The 18,791-nt window shown below is 41.8% G+C and overlaps 2 protein-coding genes across 2 annotated transcripts; both read left to right on the top strand.

Annotated features, from left to right (window-relative positions):
- Window positions 1–1,661: 1,661 nt before the first annotated feature.
- LOC115622242 (DNA N6-methyl adenine demethylase) lies at window positions 1,662–13,912 on the top strand. The gene is given in 9 exon segments (XM_030516138.1): window positions 1,662–1,835; window positions 5,178–5,680; window positions 5,682–5,738; window positions 5,777–7,836; window positions 7,903–8,107; window positions 8,175–8,338; window positions 8,398–8,911; window positions 9,014–10,047; window positions 10,177–13,912. Coding segments are annotated over 9 exon segments (5,991 nt in total). The 5' UTR covers window positions 1,662–1,808; the 3' UTR covers window positions 11,604–13,912.
- Window positions 13,913–16,795: 2,883 nt separating this feature from the next.
- LOC115623069 (N-acetylgalactosaminyltransferase 6-like) lies at window positions 16,796–18,597 on the top strand. The gene is made up of 4 exons (XM_030517263.1): window positions 16,796–16,934; window positions 17,007–17,772; window positions 17,837–18,078; window positions 18,135–18,597. Exons 1-4 carry the CDS (start codon window positions 16,909–16,911, stop codon window positions 18,523–18,525), a joined length of 1,425 nt encoding a protein of 474 aa, XP_030373123.1. The 5' UTR covers window positions 16,796–16,908; the 3' UTR covers window positions 18,526–18,597.
- The last annotated feature ends 194 nt before the right edge of the window (window positions 18,598–18,791 follow it).

The raw sequence follows: 18,791 nt of genomic DNA, 5'->3' as shown, positions 1-18,791 counted from the left end.
ATATGTGTATGTTTATATATGTATCTGTGTATATACTATGTACGTAAGTGTATATGGGTACATGTAATTCGGTGCAAACGAATATGAGAAATGTGCAAGGCAACCTAACAAAAAAAAAAAAAAAAAGCGAAAAAGAAAATATTTGCGAGATTGTTTGGCTGCTCAGCTCACAACCAAAAGCAAAAATGCCGGCAATGGAAACGACAAAAGTCTTTTATAAACATAAATTTTAAAAGCCTTTAATGGCGCGCTCAACATATTTCGGTGCAGTAGCAGCAACAACACCGACATCAACAACAATTTGCTGCCACAGCTGTTGCTGTTGTTTTCCTATTCGCTGTTGTTGAAATAAATTGCACATAAATCGTGTGCAACATAAATTTTACATTCAGTTGGCAACTGAAAATGCGAGGGAATTATGTGCGAGGCATAAACATAAATTATGCAGCCAAGGCAATTAAAATATTTCAGCTTAGCAAATATGTCTTTAATTAAAAAATTTATCTAACTGCACATAATTGCTAGAATTGGAGCAGCTGCAAATTGTATTAGAGGCGAGAACACTTTTTGTTGTGTTTGGCTTTTGCATTTTTCAATTCTTTTATGGCGGCACTTAAAGAAATACCTTGGAATAACGCAAAAATATCTTAAATTATATTGGAGACCAGTCAACGAAAATATTTCAATTAGTTTCAAGTATTTCCTTATTATGAAAAAAACTCCAAACCATTTTCAATGCTTTTCAGGCACTTTGAAAAAGCTTTGGGTTTCCTTAAATGTTGAAAATTCATTTTAACTATAAATTATAGGGGAACTTTAAAGCTAACATTCTTATTGTTTTAACAAATTTGCAGCTGTTCTTATAAGATCTAGCGACATTATTATTAACATTATTTTTGTAGAAATAAGTACTATTTTACATTCATTGACAACTTTAAATGCAATGCAAATTTCTCTGAGTGCATAAATAAAGCAAAGCGAACTGCAAATGTTGACTGTGTGTATTATTAAGTAAACCGCAGCGCATTGAAGGTCAGCAACAATGTGCAAGTCAGAGACACCCACAATAATAATGACAACAATAACAATAACAACAACAACATCGAGAGCAAGCGCAATAGCTCTGGCAACTATAACTACAACAAATTGCCATAACTTAATTGCATATAATTTAGAGCTGACAACAACAACGAGGACAATAAATAATAATAGCACAAACAGTTGTTTCTGTAGTTGTTGCTATCCGCCTTAATTACAACCTTTATTTTTGTCAATACAATTAACTAATTTGTTATTATTAACGCCTCCTCTTTCCCCTTCTCTTCTATGCATTGCAGCAGTCACGCGCTCGCAAAACTACCACCAAAGCAAATAAACTGAATGCAGGCGCCAGTGCAACAGCCGCCGCAGCAGCAACATCGCCACGTCAGCCGAACAACACAGCCATAAGTCCTGCGCCGGCAGCATTGTTGCCACAGCAATCACCAAATACAACAACAACAGCAGCCGCTGGTGGCTTACAACAGCAATACCAGCAGCACCAGCATCAGCAGCACTTGCAGCAACAGCAGCAGCAGCAGCAGCTGTTAACACAGCAGCAGCAACAATATCAGCATCAGCAGCAACAGCAGTCGCAGCAACATCATCACCAGCACCAACAGCAGCATTTGCAGCAACAACACTTGCAGCAACAGCAACAAAATCAACATCTCACCCAGCAACAGCAGCAGCAACAACAGCAGCAGCAGCATCAGTCACAGCAACATTTGCAACAGCAACAGCATCAACTAACCGCACAAATACAAACCATGAAGGATCAACCGCAACAACCTATGGTGAGTAATAGTAGCATTTTTTTAATTGAATAACGAAACTTTCAACCAATTCTGTAAGAATGGTATGCTTTTAACCTAAATAAAAGAAAGCACTTTTATAATAGAAGCTAACATGTCTGTGTCATCTCAACTAAATATTATAGAATTCTAAAAGCAAAATGTATAAATTTTGAAGAAATTCTATAAACAAAATGGTATTGTCCTCTCCCCTGCATAACAAGATACGTTAAAAATAAGGAAGTATTGTATTTCAGAACCGAACACATCTGTGTTGTCTCATTTAATTTGAGTTGAGGACATTCAATTCTCTACTTTAAGACAAACCAAATGAAATACAGCTGAGCTATAGATAACTCCAACTGTTTGGATACCGATAATTAAACCACATTTTGTACCTTTTATCTATGCACAGATATTTTTAAATGTAAATATTTTCAAATTTTGTTTAAAATGTCTTTAAAAAAAACTAGATCTGCTCAAAAAAACTTAGAATTAAGATGAACATTTACAATTTACAACAACAAAAACAATAATAATCTACTAAGCAGCTGTCCTTATTTGATATTTGATATTTGTTGTGCTAAGCAAGCAGCTAATCAGCCTTTCTTCAACACCACAATTGACTTTATTTTTAGAGACAGCAAGTGAAGCGTTATGTTAACTTCAACTTAAAACTGTGCAATCATTTGTTGCTTTATCAACATTTTGCCAACAGTATTTATATCTATAAATATTGGCAATTTATGGCAATTTCAGTTAAACGTGCATCTTGCCACGCATGCCACTTTTCTATGCAATTAGCAGCATTTAATATTTTATTGCCCATTTGCCACAAGTGCCACAGCAATTTCAATTTCATTTTTCAATTAAAACGGCATCAGTAAACAGAAAACTATATTGCTCGGCATTTGTGCATACACAGGCATTGCATCAGGCTTACTTGTATGTATACAAACATATACGTGTACATACATATGTATATATATATATTTGAGTATCTGTAGCAGGCAACGACCATTGACCTTCATAAAAATTGTACGAGTGTGTGTAGTCAATCAGTTGATTTCATTTTTCATGCCATGCACAACAACAACAACAGCAATAGCAGCAATAGCATACTCGTACATAGCAACAGCAAAACATCATACAAAAATAATATAAATTAAAACTGTTTTTATGCCAGTCGAGAGTCGGCAAGATCACACACCCATGCATACAGACGGACGGACGGACAGACAGACAGATAGACGGACAGCTAGGCAGGCAACGTTGCGTATACGTCATATGCTCAATCAACTGCAGCTGTGCGCAGTCACAAAACAGGCAGGCAGACAGATAGACAGAGAGCCAAAACCAAAGCCCACATACAACCAGGCCTACACAGGTATCACACTACACACACACACACACATATACATGCATTTGTATAAACAACAAACACGAATGGCGCGCTCGCTTGTTCATTCATAAAAATTATTCGATTTTTATCAATGATTGCTAAATGTTTTTAAAATAAAAGGCCAGCCAGTCGACAGTTGACAGCCGGCAGCAAGGTGAGAATCTGTGTACACGCTCACACTTTCACACACACACACACACATACATTCAGTCTATTTTTACAGACAGCAAAAACAACAGAAACAGACACAAAAAAAAGGTTCATAAAAAATTGCAATAAAAATATTTGTATTTTAATTTATATTTTATATTTTGTTTTATGTCTGGCCGCCAGAACAGCAACAGCTGCTGCGTGTTAACGCGCTTGTTGTCATGTTGTTGTTGTTGTTGTTGTATTTGTTGTGGCTGTTTCATGCACATAGAACATTTCACTTTTATAATTCCCATTCCCCTTTTTGGGGTGCTCGTAAAAATGCAAATGAAATGAGCGCCGGCTCTAATTTTTATTCATGTTTCTGGTTTTTTTTTTCCTTTTTATTATTGTTCTGGATTTGTGGCAGACAAAACATTACAAAAATGTAGCATAGTTCAAGGCGCGCACCCGTTAATGAACGAAAACGACAACAACAACATCAGCAACAGCCACATAAAGCACGTTAGAAAGTCATAATTTTGGGGTCAAATATTTAGCATTTCATTACATTTTTTCGGCATTTGGGCCAATTAGTTGGAGGTCGACAGCTACTGTTGCTATTAGTGTTGTTGTTGGTTTCGTTAATTTGCTTAATTATGGTGCAACAAATGTGATTTATGCCTTTAGCTTTTGGGTAAGCTTAGGAAGTAGGGGGCTTAAGCTTAAGAATTAACATAAGTTGAAATGGAAAAGCAGCTAGTCATCAGTTTCATAAAATCGAGTATAAATTTTAAGTCGCATTTATTGTGCTCAACATTTGAGATCTTCAACTTGGCAGATTATTATTGACTCAGATCAAATGCCATATTTTGATAATGAATTGGAAAGTTATTATTAAAGGCAAATCTAATCTAAAAATTTTAGAATTCGAACATTAAGTTAATTTAAAGAAGAATGATCAAAGTCTAGAGATTTTTTATTTTTATTAATATAAGGATTATTTCTCAGATAAATTTGAAAGATAACTGTTGTCTTCCATATTTGAGTACATTTTTATAGAACAATGTTAATTTGCCAAAAGTCAAAACTGAATTCAATCTGAATCAGTGCAAAAAGTGTGAACGACTAAAATGAGTGTAGAACGTTAGTCTATATATTAGAAAGTATACTTATAATTGCAAATAGATCTGCATTTCTTCAGTTATATGTGAACTTTTTATATATATATTTTATAATTTCAAAATGGAATTATAACCACAGAACTGATTAATATGTGCATAATTCAATATGTGTTGCATAAGTATAGTTTACGATTTATGTGCCTCAAAGTAATGACATTTTATTGCCCTCAAACTTCAAAGATATAGTAGTTATTGAAGCAATGAATTTGCTTTCAATTTAACTGCAGAATTGGGTGGATTGGCTACGGTTCCGTGCTTCTCCTAGCCTATGCTAATTCATGAGGAATTACCAGTACCAGACACAATTGCATTAACATAAAGTTGTGTGGCTCTTTAAAACACAACATGTGGCCCATCATACATGGCTATTATAGCTAAAGAGCAGGCGGCCAACACGAGAAATACATCCAACATTTATGTATACTTAGTTAAAAACACACTCACCCCTAACCCAATGCCATTAATGCTGTCGTTGCCGGAAGGGGTGGGTTTCGCAACTCAATAAATCATTAAAATTTTAAAACATTTGCTTAAGCTGTTAATGGTTTGCCCAACTGCTCACATTTGTCACTCCCTCTCTCTCAAGTAAAGCTGCTCAACTCACCTCGCCTCACATTTGTTTCTTTGCAGGCACCCATGGCCTTCTATCCCACCTGGCAGGCCGATCCCTCACAGGGCTGGCAAAATCAGTTCATACAGCAGATACCACAGAATACTCCAGCCATCACATCGCTCAACTCCTTGGAATTCCAGACGCAGTCCTATGCGTATCCATCAAATGGCTATGTACAGACCGGTCTCGGATTTGATCCCAGCTACGGACGCTCCCCCTATGGCGCGCCCGTGCAACGCTACGACTTCCAGAGTCAACAGCTCTCCAGTGCACCCATCAATCAGGTGGGACTACAGAGTGGCATTGCGGGTTTCGCGCCCAGTGGTGTTAGCTACGCAGGACAAGTGTCGACAGCGCCAGCGCCTCCAGCCGTCGGATTGCAGCAACAGCAGCATCTGGGCGTTGCGAGCGACCTTAATAAGACGATGTCGGGAAACGACACGCCTGGATATCCGCGGGTGAGCAGCGTGCCGCCGCGCTCACTCAATTGTAACGGGTATTCAGGCGATTACAGCGGTGCTCAACAGCAACAGCAACAACAACAACAACAGCAACAGACGACGACTGGTGCAGGAGCAGCGGGAGCAGCCACAGCCACACCCACAGCTGTGGCCAGCGTTAGCAACAACAACAGTAACAACACACAACAGCAACAGCAACAGCAATCTGTTGCCCAGCCAGCAGCCTCACCCATGCAGCCGCCCAATGTGGCACAACAAGCGGTGCCACAGTCCCCCACGCGCACTCTTATACAACAGCAGCAGCAACAACAACAGCCGCGTCATGTCTCCCAATCGCCAGTTAGCCAAGGTCAGGTGCCACCCTCGCCCAATGGCAATGGACTGCAGCCCTACGTGCAACAACAACAGCAGCAACAACAGCAGCAGCAGCAGCAGCAGCAGCATCTGTCCTCGCCACCACAGCCGGCCATGCAGGACTGGAATTGGCAGCAGCAACAACAGCAACAGCAGCAGCAACAACAGCAGCAGCTTAGCAGCGATCCCTACCAGCAACAGGGCGAACGGGTGCACCTAAATACACGCATCAAGTCGATGATAATGCGCAAGAGTGATCCAAAGGATCCCATGGCCAGTGCCACAGCACCCGTGCCGGACCTGCATATGCAAAGCTCTGTCGTGCCGGGCGGCGCTCCAGCTGGGCAGCAGCAACAGCAACAACAACAGCAGCAGGCCGGTCATTTTTTATCGTATAGCCACCATCTCCGCACGGACACGGCGCTGAGCGCCAATGGCTCCAGTGGCGCACAGCAACAGCAGCAGCAACAACAACAACAACAACAGCAGCAACAAAGTCTTGCGCCAGAGCCGATCGGAGGTGGTGGCGATCAAATATGGAAGCCGCATCACGCCAACTCGTTTAAGAAGCCCGCCCTCAACAGCGGCTATCCAGACGCTCATAATATGCAGGCGGGCCAGCACACGACCATCAATCACAGTCTACAGCCACCTGTGGAATCATTACCAGCGGTGCAACAGCCACCAGCACCACCACCTATCACAACACAACCGAAAAAGTCACGCAGTCGCAGTAAAGCGAGTCGTGCTGCGGCCGAAGCAGCAGCCGAAATTGATCGCAATTCCACAGATCCAGGTGGTGGTGGTGGTGGGGGACTTAAGCCTTTAGATAAACTGGGATATGCACCACCCACAGCTGCCACCCACTATCCACCACCCAGTCAGGACTATCATCAGCAATACATAAAAACAGAGCCAGGACTATTGCCACCGCCGCCACCACCGCAGCCCAACAAGATGGAAGGTTACGAGCGTAACTATCAAAATTTCATACAGTACGCAGACTTCTGCCAGAACGATACTCAGGCAGCGGCGGCGCAAGCGCAGGCACAGGCGCAAGCACAGGCACAGGCGCAGCAAGCACACCATGGCCAGCAGGACTATGCCAGTTATCATCATAATTCGGCGTATTATGGAGCCGGTGCCGGCAGCTTTCAGCAGAACTTCCAACAGAACTTTGTGCCCGGCTATCAGCATGCGGCTGCCTATGGCGGTCATGGGCATGGCATGCATCATGCGCCCGGCAAGAGCAGCGCCTCTAATGGACCGCACAAAAGTGGAATGCATCATGGCAATAGCTCCATGTTGGAGCTGGATCGAAAGCCGGACACGAATAGCATCATACCACTGCCCACTAACTATGAAAAGGATATACCGGCGCATGCATACCCCATACCTCCGCATCGCTATGCGTTGGGCCACGGTGCGCCGCCTCCACATTTGGGTCATGGACATGCCGGCATGCTCGAGCCCAAGCTGGAGGATATGGGCATGATGTCGCATAACTTTCCCTACATCGGCGATGCCAAGAGCAATGGCTTCTCGTGTTGTCGACAGGGTGGCACGCGTGCTCCTACAGCCGAGCATCTGAAGGATGGCAGCTGTCTTGGCAGCATACAGCCCAAGGAGGAGATTCTCGATGAGGATGAGCTAGCCGAGGCGCACAATGGCGCCAAGTCGAAGACGAAGGGCAAAAAGCCGGAGGAAATACCCGAGATTATTGTGAAACATGAGAAAATAAATCCCATGTTCGATACCACGGACCGTTTGGAGAAGGGTAACAAGACAGAAATACCCGAGTGCGAGTGCTTTCAGTCGGACAAAAATCCACCAGAGCCAGGAACTTATTACACTCATCTGGGTAAGTCACTACACAGCTCTCTCAAAAATAACCCAATTCAGGTAATCCCTTGTATTTAAACTTTAGGCACTGCATCTACGCTTTCTGAGTTGCGGCGCGAGTTCGAGGAACGCTGTCAGCTTAGTGGCCGTCAACTGCGTATTGAGAAGATTATCTACACCGGCAAAGAGGGCAAGACCTCGCAGGGATGCCCGGTAGCCAAGTGGGTTATCAGACGTGCCGATCCTGAGGAGAAAATTCTAGTGGTTGTAAAGAAGCGACCTGGTCACAGGTAAGTCGATTAGACTTTTCTCTTCCTAACCGCCATTAAAAATACATCTTAACTGCTCTCGAATCAGGTGTTTGGCGGCCTACATTGTTGTTTGCATGGTGGCTTGGGATGGTATGCCACGCCTGGAGGCGGATAATGCTTACAAGAATCTGATTCCGAAGCTCAATAAGTTTGGACTGCCCACCACGCGTCGCTGTGCCACCAACGAGAATCGCACTTGCGCTTGCCAAGGTAAGTGTGCCTCATCGGAAGAGTTAAGGAACGTGTTCTTTAACTATATTTCGTTGCAGGTCTTGATCCCGAATCCTCTGGCGCTTCGTATAGCTTTGGCTGCTCATGGTCCATGTACTATAATGGCTGCAAGTATGCGCGCTCGAAGACCGTACGCAAATTCCGACTCTCCGTTAAGAGCGAGGAGGCGGCCATTGAGGATCACATGAATCTAATTGCCACGATACTGGCGCCCGTCTTCAAACAGGTCTGTCCACGATCCTACGACAATCAGACCAAGTACGAGCAAGAGGCATCCGACTGCCGGCTTGGCTTGGAGGCAGGCAAACCCTTCTCGGGCGTAACCGCCTGTCTCGATTTTTGCGCGCACTCTCATCGTGATCTCCACAATATGCAGGATGGTTGCACTGTCCATGTGGCACTGCTGAAGCCATCTAATCGCGACAGCCGCCTGCCTGACGACGAACAATTCCATGTTCTTCCTCTGTACACCATGGACGGCACGGATGAGTTTGAGAGCGTCGAGGGGCAACGCGATAAGCATCGCACAGGCGCGGTGCAAATGCTGGACAAGTGAGTGTAGTGTTGAGTTTTGAGCTCCAGTTGCTGCTCTACCAATTGAACCTCAGACATTGCTAACATGATTTCTTCTTATTCTTCTTGTTGCCTTCACAGATTTCCCTGCGAAGTACGTGTACGTTCGACCCCTTTGATACCCTGTCGTCGTCATGGTAAGAAGCGTAAAGAAGATGAGGCAGCGCCTCCGGATGGCGAACAGGACGCGACTGGCGATGGCAATGGTAACAATAATTCCGCCAACAATGGCTCTCAGTCATTAGGCGGCCAGACGCAAAGCAGTCCGCCCGCCATTAAGAAGGAGAACGTAGCCAATGGGGCTGGCAACAGCTCTGGAGGCGGTGGCAGCAGCAAATCAAAGTCAAAGTCCAAATCCAATCAGTCCAATAACTCCAGCGCTTCAACCCCAGGCTCGGCCCCGCCCTCGACTCCCTCGCCACGCTGCCAAACGCCCGTAACCAACAATCCCAGTCCGGCAGGCAGCGCCTTTAGCACGCCACCCGTAAATCAGCATAACACCAGCGGCAACACCAACAATAACACAAATCCAGCCGGGGGTGTGGCGAATGCACCACCCGGTGCGACGCCCAACCAGTTAATGAGCTCCAACTCCAGCCTGATGAATATGGCTACCATGATAGACACGTTTACGGACGCCCAGTTGCAATCCAATCAGATCTCGAGCACGGTGCTGGACTCACCGTACTCCTATGACTATCAGACTGGCTCTTATATTGATTCGCGCAACTACTACGGCAACTGGCCCCCACATGGTCACATGGGCATGGGCGCCGCCGCACCTACTGCTCAGGCAACAGGCAGTACGGCTTTAACACCAACCACGCCTACGCCAGGAGCACCGCTCACCCAGCACACTACTACGCCGGCACCAGCAACAGCCACGCCAACCGCTATAGCCACCGCGGCTACAGCGACCGCGGTGCCACCTGCTGCCACGGCCACGCAACACGATGCCAACAACGGCTATACGCCCAGTTATAACAATCTGACGGCTACATCGTTAACGCCAGCGGGCGCAGTGCAGCAACAGCTGGTCGGCGAGCTGAAAAGCCGCGGAGGTAGCGAGGAGAACCCGGACTCCACAACGCTGGTCAATCATAACTTAGTCGACAGTAAGTTAACCACATTGACAACAATGCAACCAATGACTAATCTTGCATCACTCACCAACCACCACCAACACCACCACCCACACCAACAACCGCAACAACCACTACATCATCACCTGCAACCACTTCAAGAGGGCTTCGTGAAACCGAAACCACCGCCAAGCGACTATCAGTACACAACGCAATATCCAAACAACTATCAAATGTACCCGCCGCCACATTCCGCCTACTCCGCCTACGATGCATACTCAAACATGAACTACAACTACGGCTATCATCATCAGGCGTATTCGCCCTACGGCATGTATCCTCAGCAGACGCCACCGCCCACGCCACCACCGCCCTCGCCCAACTGGAATGTGTATGGCCATCATCAGAGTACGGGCACTTATACGCCCACCGCGCTGCCGCCCAGCGGCGGTGCTGGTGGTACTCTATTGGCCACACATACTGCAACCACCGCACCATTGGCACCACAGCATAAGCCCACAGCCATGGCGCCGGCGCCGCAGGCAACAACCTTGCCTACCCAAGCGGCCCCCCTAACCACCCCCCAGACCATCTTGCCCGATCTCAGCAGCAACAACAGCAACAGCGCCACCGGCCTGACAGAAGCACCGCTTACGCCCACCGCGCCGTCCAATGGCAGTGTGGCTGCAGTCATTGTTGGGGCTGGCGGAACTGGTGGTGCCACGCCAGGAAATCAGGATGCACCCGTCAGCAACGATGCCAATGGCTCCAACTCGTCCAGCAACAACTCCTCAAGCACAACCACCACAGTGGCGCCTGCCAGCACAAATTCGAACAAAATTGAGCCCATCGGCGAGGTTGCCGAAATTAATGAGAACCTCGAGGCGTTTCAGGACCCCCAAATGGGTGGTGTGGCCATTGCGCTCAATCATGGCAGTGTCCTGATCGAGTGTGCAAAGCATGAGATGCATGCGACGACGGCGGTTCGTCGTCCGGATCGTCATCATCCGACGCGCATGACGCTGATATTTTATCAGCATCGCAACTTGAATCGGGCGCGTCACGGCATCGATGAGTGGGAGGAGAAGATGCGTGTGAAAAAAATCAACACGGACCTCGATAACAAAGCCAAAGAGGAGCGCGAACGTTTGCTCAAGAAAGCAGCCGCAGATGATGATGAGGATGATGATATGCACGAGGATTTGGCGACATCAGCGGCCGCAACAACGGCAGCAACAACCACCCCCATCAAGAAGGAAAGCAACGGCAATCAGTTGAAAAATGGCAGCAGTGGCGCCACAGGGACGGGTGGTGCTGCCTCAGGCAGTAAAAAGAAGAAAAGTGACTCATCGAAGAGCAAACACAATAACAATGCCAACGAGCAGTCAAAAAACGAGAAAGTTGCCCTCCACGCACCAACACTAACAACAACGTCGTGGACAACCCTGTTTCCTATGCATCCCTGTGTGGTTACGGGGCCCTATCAGGAGGGCAATAGCAGTCCCACATCGTCCACGACCAATGGCCAGGCCCAGGCGTCAGGCGCGCATCCGCAGTCGCAACCGCAGCCGCCAGTTCAGCAAACTTGAGCGAACGTCGCCTGTATTGGTAAATCAGCCACAACAACGTAATTCGTTTTATTTTTGTCATTTTTTTGTGAAATATGTTGTAAGCAAAATTTCATAATTAATCCGAAGCCGCAGCTGCGCTTTAATTTTAAGCCACAACGACTGACAAACACACACACAACAAATGAAAACATATTCTCTCAAAAATTATTTTTGTAAACGCGTCTAATTTCGTGTGCCATATGATGATGATGATTAAAAAGATGATGAAGATTTATAAAGATGACGAGGTTTGATAAAGATGATGATGATGATGATGTTGAAAATAAAATCCCCAGTAGCGCTGCCTGCCGCTGCCAGTTGACACCATTCCAGCAAGAGAGCCAAGTCCTCAGATAAACTAAGTTCTAATGTGGTCGGAAACTCGCGATACCCGAACTTTGAATAAAGTTAAAAATCACGAGTTTCTGACCACTTAGACAAAACAATTACAGCTACACACACACTCATCTAGTTTATATATGCAGCTATTTCTTAAAGCATCTGTTGCACATTTTAGTTTAATGTTTTACTCTACAAACAACAACAACATCCACACTACATACACACGAGTATAATGACAACTAACAAACTACATCAACTAATTGAAAATGAAAGAAACTAATAGAAAACATAATTTAGTTGCTTGAGTTTCGCGCTCGTAGGAAACAACAACAAAACTAAAGAAAAGAAGAGGATTACGAACGAAAAGTCAAACTGTTAGTGGAAGGAAAGATCATTGCCAAAAGTACAAATAAACCATTTTTTAACGCAAACTTAAACTAGAAGAAAAGAAAATGAATTTCGCTACAAAAAAAAAAAAAAACAAATAATAGTTGGTAACAAGTTTTTACTACAAACAAAGGTTAAAAGAAATGGAAACAAAACAAAAGGTCGTAACCAAATTAAACTACAAGCAGATATATTTTAAAAGTAAAACTTCATAGCACCTCCTCACACACCCATACTCGCGCAGACACACACACACTCACACAATTTGCATGCAGCTTGGCGCCGTAATATTACAGGCGTTCAGCTTCCATGTAAATTGTTATTGTTCTTTATGCCTAGTACGCAGTAGAGAAGTTCTTCTAAAAACTTTAAATCCGCTTTTAAAATAAACTAGCAATTCATTTTAATGATTATACAGTCTATAGCTCTGTCATGACTGCTGTAGGGCTTACATAAATTTTATTCCTTTTCAACTGCTGACAGTCATACTGTAATGTTAACAACTTGTTTGCTGTTACGCTTACCCTAGTCCGCCATGTTGTTCTCATGTTCAACTGCTTACAGTCGTACTGTACAGGATTACCTGCTGTTAGGATTACCTTGGTCTGTTATGTGGTTTACATGATGGCTGTTAAATTTAACATTTACAACTTTGTTGCGTACATTTAAGCTGCAGGTTAACCAATTTTCTGTTTAACACTCCTATTCTCGTACAAAAGACGATTTTTTCAGACCCCAACACACTTCTCTGCTGCCTAAAAGGCTTTAAAGCATATGCCGCACTCTTGTCTGTCACAAGTGGCCTACAAAAATGCAGCATTTGCAGCATAAAATACAAATATGAAATAATCGAGCGAGCAAGCGAAAAGGCAACTATACATCAAAATTAAACAAAAATTAATTGGCATGTGTATTTTTTGAGAAACATGCATCAGGCCACAGATTTTTTTGAGCAGCAAATGCGTCGAAGTACTACATACGAGTAAAAAAATGCTGTAATGCAAAACATACAAGTAGTAAGCAGAAAACAAGCAACAAGACATCTTTTAAACTTAACACTAATTTAATTTAAGTTAAGCCAGTAGACAAGATACAAGAGCAAAACAACAGCAACAAAACAATACAAACTATAAACTAATTACATACATTTGTACAACAAATTAGTGGTATATTTATTTATGCGCCGTAACAGAAAATCAAAGCAAATTATTTTTAAAAATATGCTGTAAATGTAAATGCGAATTAATTAAATAATGAAGACTCGAAACCAAGCAAGTATTAAGCATGCAAAACTATAAATTTCAACACACAAACACACACACATGCACAAGTATGTATGTGTTTTATGCTTATTATTATCATTTAACTAAATGAGTTCATAAGTTCTAAGAAAAACTCAATTCATTTATCCATCCATCCAAAATGATAAAAAAAACAAATGGCAGCGCAACTGAATTTCAAATCAAATTAGTCTAAAGGCAAATACAATTGATGATTAAAACATGCGAGTATGTATTTCAACTCAAAGCAACTATTTTTTGCACAAACAAACCAACAAACAAGCAAAAACAAATATGTTTACTAATTGTAATTATGAAATTAATTTTAAACAATTTCATAAACCCTATATGTTACATGTTTAGTTTTAAAGATCGAGCGCATATGATTTTAAATGATTGATTATTTAAAATTTTAAATAAACAAAAATACAAAAAAAAACATACACACACACAAATGCAAAAGGAAAAGTAAATATGTACTACATAAGTTTTTATTGCAGAGACAATGCGTTTTGATTTGCGTGCTTGAAATTGAAACAAAATTTGAAAAACTAATTTAAAAATTATGTAAATGTAAGGCAGCGAAGAAGACTTTTGAGCAACAAGAAAAACATGTTTTGATAAATATTTAAATGTTTATATATAAATAATATATTATTGTGTAAAAATACATGCATACATACATATTGTGTATATGTATTTGTATATGATGATTATGATTATGCAAGCCAACAATAACAACAAAAACAAAAACGACAACTATTATAGTTTGTAAATGCTTTTTTATAATTTTCAAATAAATAAATAAAACTTTTGCCATTATTAAGTTAAATGAGTTTTTAGCGGGGCATGCGTAGAAGAGAGAGACGAGAAAAACGTATTGCATATAAATCAACTAAACGTATAAATATATACTATATATATATATAAAAATATATATATATATATACATGTATTGAAATATATACCATAATTATTGGCATATTTATAATAATAATGATAGTAACTCAATGGCAAGTTGGCACACAAAGCAAACAAACAAAACAAAAGCAAACAGAACAAAGAATTAAGCACTCGATTGACAAAAATCACAAAAGATAATTGTCAATGGCGTTGATAAAGAGGACGATGATGACGATAATGATGATAAAGATGATAATGAAGACACGTATTGTAAAACGCTAAACAAAAACAAACGTATATAAACAAGAATATGAAGTAAATGCATAAATTATATTTATTTAAAGTACGCGTATTGAAAGCAAACAGATATTAATATTAAATAAAAATTAATGCGAAAACAAAATTTAAATAATTGCATTTTTATTGTATATAATAATGGTCACAGTTTATGCAAAAAGGTGCGATGGAAAACTGAAAGAATACTACAGTCGAGTTACTCCAACTCTGTAATCATTATTTTATCCCAAAAGGTACAATGGTACTTATATTAGGATTATGCAAAATGAAAAACCATGAAAAGCCCCCCAAAGTATATATATTCAACAGAAACACATGGCTCACATGGTTTTTAAGGAATCTAGGGCAGATCTAAAATTCTAAAATTCGAATGAATTTTCCTTAAATAGTTGTAGTTCCTTAACGAGAGTCCTTGTCTTGCTATGGCCTGATAATCATGCCAGTTCTTCCAGCTGCATTACTCTGGGATGTTTAGCACATCGCTATACTGATTAAATATTATTTTGAGTATGTACAAATTCTGTGGACACCAACTGGGTAAGCAGGCGTAGCTACAACCACCATAAGAGAAAACTAAAGATTAACATCACCATCCATATATAATTGCGCAAAGCATCATATTAATCATTCGGAGGCATTGGTAAACAGCTTCTGCACCAAAATCCTGCACCTTACTTAATATGACTGTTCATGGCAGATTCGACACGTCGCTGCTTTAATTTAATAAGTGACAAAAATACTTTATATTGTAGATAGGACAGTATTAAAATAGTCAGCTAATTAGTGAAGCAAAGAATTGTTTATTATGAAAAATAGCTTGACAAAAACCTTAAGGTGGCTATATGAGTAAAAAAAAAACTCTGTACATATGTTTAGAATAATTATAGATATTCAAAAAATTAAGAGCATTAAAAATCAAATTTTAATCGATTGTACCTCTCTTGGTATTCGAACTCACGTAGAGTGACACATAATAACTAACTAGAGGTATTTGCCAAGTTTGAGTTCGAAATGTCAAGAATTACGGGAGTTACGATTTGTGGGGGAGAGGGGGGAGGGAGGGAAATTCCAAAATACTCATTTTCTGCGCATTCACATAAGGCATCTGGGACTAAAATCTAAAAAATAAAACAAAATTGCACAGCGTACACACATAAGGCATCTTGGTTCAAAATTTGGTGTCTCTAGCTTATAGTCTCTGAGATCCAGGTGTTCATACGGACAGACGGACATACTGACAGACGGAGAGACAGACAGACAGACCGGGCTAGATCGACTCGTCTCGTCATGCTGATCAAGAATATATATACTTTGTGGGGTCTGCCACGCCTCCTTCTGCCCGTTACATTTTCAGCTCCCGCAAACCTAATATACTCTTGTACATTTTATGTACAGAGTATAAAAATCAAAATGTATAAAACAATATTTTGTAGTAAAATTAATATTTAATAGCACGTAGCATTCTTTACAAATAATTGTGTACTAATTTCATACTTGGTTGTCCATAGCTTCCTTCCACTATACTATACGATTAAATACTTTTACTTAACATTAGGAAGCCTCGATTCAAAGATTCAGCCTGATGCCTTTCAAAGTGTAGATCGCAAAAAATATGGTCCCTTCCAAAAAGCATTATATCGCCTTGTTCTTCAGTGAATGATACAAAGAGAAAACTTTTGTTCCGTCATTGTGGCCCTTAAGGTAATTCACTCATACGATATCGAATCAACCGTGAAATGAATTAGAAGCGCCAGACTACTATACCTAAACTATAAGTATGTATCATGGCTACATCAGATTAGTCAGCAAACACAATGAAACAGCCAAGATTGAGACCGCTCGCAATATACTCATTTTTTTTCTTTTCTGTTCTCAATGTGCCGATATTATTAATATATAACGTCAACTGGAAATCGCTCAAAGATAATGTCATAGGCTCGGAACCATTATTAGGTCCGTATGGCATTGCAGCGAATATTGTGCCAGCATTTTCCCAGGCCGAATGGATTGTAAGGGTTCAAAATAATACCAATAATGATGTTGGTGATGTCAATGATTTTCACCCAGGCAGCAATATGGTCGAGAGGAAATCGAAAGTAAAGTAAGTTATGCACTTGTGTGATGCTGTAACATTCATCATTAAGTTCAAAAATGTTCGTTCTCCTTTCCACAGATGCGAAGATAGAGAATACGCTGGGAACCTCCCAAGAGTGAGCATCATTATCACCTTCTTTAACGAGTATAAAAGCGTTCTGCTCCGAACCTTGCATAGTGTAGTCAATCGCACGTCACCCGAGCTACTTAAGGAGATCATTCTTGTGGACGACTTCAGCGATACCGACTTTCTAGATAAACCCCTGAACGAGTACGTAGCCGCACACTTTACGAATGTACGAATTTTGCGAATGCTCAAACATTCTGGACGGAGTCACGCACGCATGTTAGGAGCACGTAGTGCTACCGCTCCGGTTTTAGTCTTTATGGACTCACACATCGAGGTCGGAGATAATTGGCTGCCGCCACTGTTAGAGCCCATTATGCTGAATAATAGGACAGTAATGTGCCCTATTATTGATAGGATAAATGAACAAACGCTTAGATATCAAAAAGTAGTTGGTGGTCGCGGTGCTTTCGACTGGAACTTAAACTATTCCGAGCTGCCGAGACTGCCCGAAGATATGAAATATCCATCGGAGCCATTCAAAAATCCTATCATGAAAGGAGAACTATTCGCCATATTCTCCAAGTTCTTTTGGAAACTGAAAGGTTACGATAACGGCTTTAATGAATATGGAGGTGAACAATTCGAGTTGAGTTTCAAGATCTGGATGTGTGATGGAGAAATTTATGATGCGCCGTGTTCGCGTGTGGCACACATTGAAGCAAATTACCGAAAAGAGGATGATGCGGAGAGCAAGCCACAGAAATTTATACTGAGGGTAGCTATTCATACCACAAAAAGAACAAATAGTAAATACTTGAATGCCAATAATTACATTTCAGAATTACAAGCGCGTGGCCGAGGTCTGGATGGGTTATTACAAGAAGTACTTATTCCAGAACAATATTAAATATAGTAGAATAAGCACTGGTGATCTAACCAAACAGAAAGCTGTACGTTCCAAATGCAAATCCTTCGAGTGGTACTTGGATACTGTGGCCTTTGACACGAAAAAGAAATATCCGCCTTCTTTATTTAAATATGCCGAAGGTGCCATACAAAATATGGGCAATTCTAACTTCTGGTAGGGTATATCAACTAATACCTCGTTTATCCAATTGTAATCATTTACGTTTTTAGCGTCGACACGCTTTCGCGGCAGGTCAGAAGCACTATTGGTGTCTCCTCCTGTGCCGAAAATCTGGCTAGCCCACACGAGCAGCAATTCTGGAGTATTGGGTGGACTCAGGACTTGCGAACAAGTGACGACGAAATCTGCCTAGATGTTCCTATGCGTAAAATTAATGCTCGCGTTAAGCTGTGGAAATGTCACGGACAGGGTGGTAATCAACATTGGATCTACGACATCAAGACGAAGCTTTTAAGGAACGGCTCTCACGGCAAACGTTGCCTTGAAATGCTGCCACACAACATGCATCTGGTTGTGAACAAGTGTAACGAAACCAAACAATATATGAAGTGGATCTTCGGCTTTACTAATCGAACGGCGCTTGAAAATATGCTGACATAATTGATTATGGTGTAGAAGTAATTAAAATAGATATTCACAATTATTAACGTACATAATTATGTTAGACATTACAGACCTGCTCTAGTTTGCGTTCCTTTAAGTGACTTCGATAGCAATACAGTTAATAAAAAACCAATAGGATCAACTTCTGCACGAAAAACAAATAACAATTGAAGACTCTATTATATATAGTGGGGGGATTTACATGTGTGGCGCATTCATTATTTTAAATAGCTGTCATAGAAATGGTGGATAACAAGAAAAAA

The sequence above is a fragment of the Scaptodrosophila lebanonensis genome, unplaced genomic scaffold, assembly GCF_003285725.1.
Source record: "Scaptodrosophila lebanonensis strain 11010-0011.00,11010-0021.00 unplaced genomic scaffold, SlebRS2 tig00000043-arrow-pilon, whole genome shotgun sequence".
In the NCBI taxonomy this organism is placed as follows: Eukaryota; Metazoa; Arthropoda; class Insecta; order Diptera; family Drosophilidae; genus Scaptodrosophila; species Scaptodrosophila lebanonensis.
The sequence above is the reverse complement of the archived record's forward strand: the minus strand, read 5'-3'. Positions and strand labels throughout refer to the sequence as shown.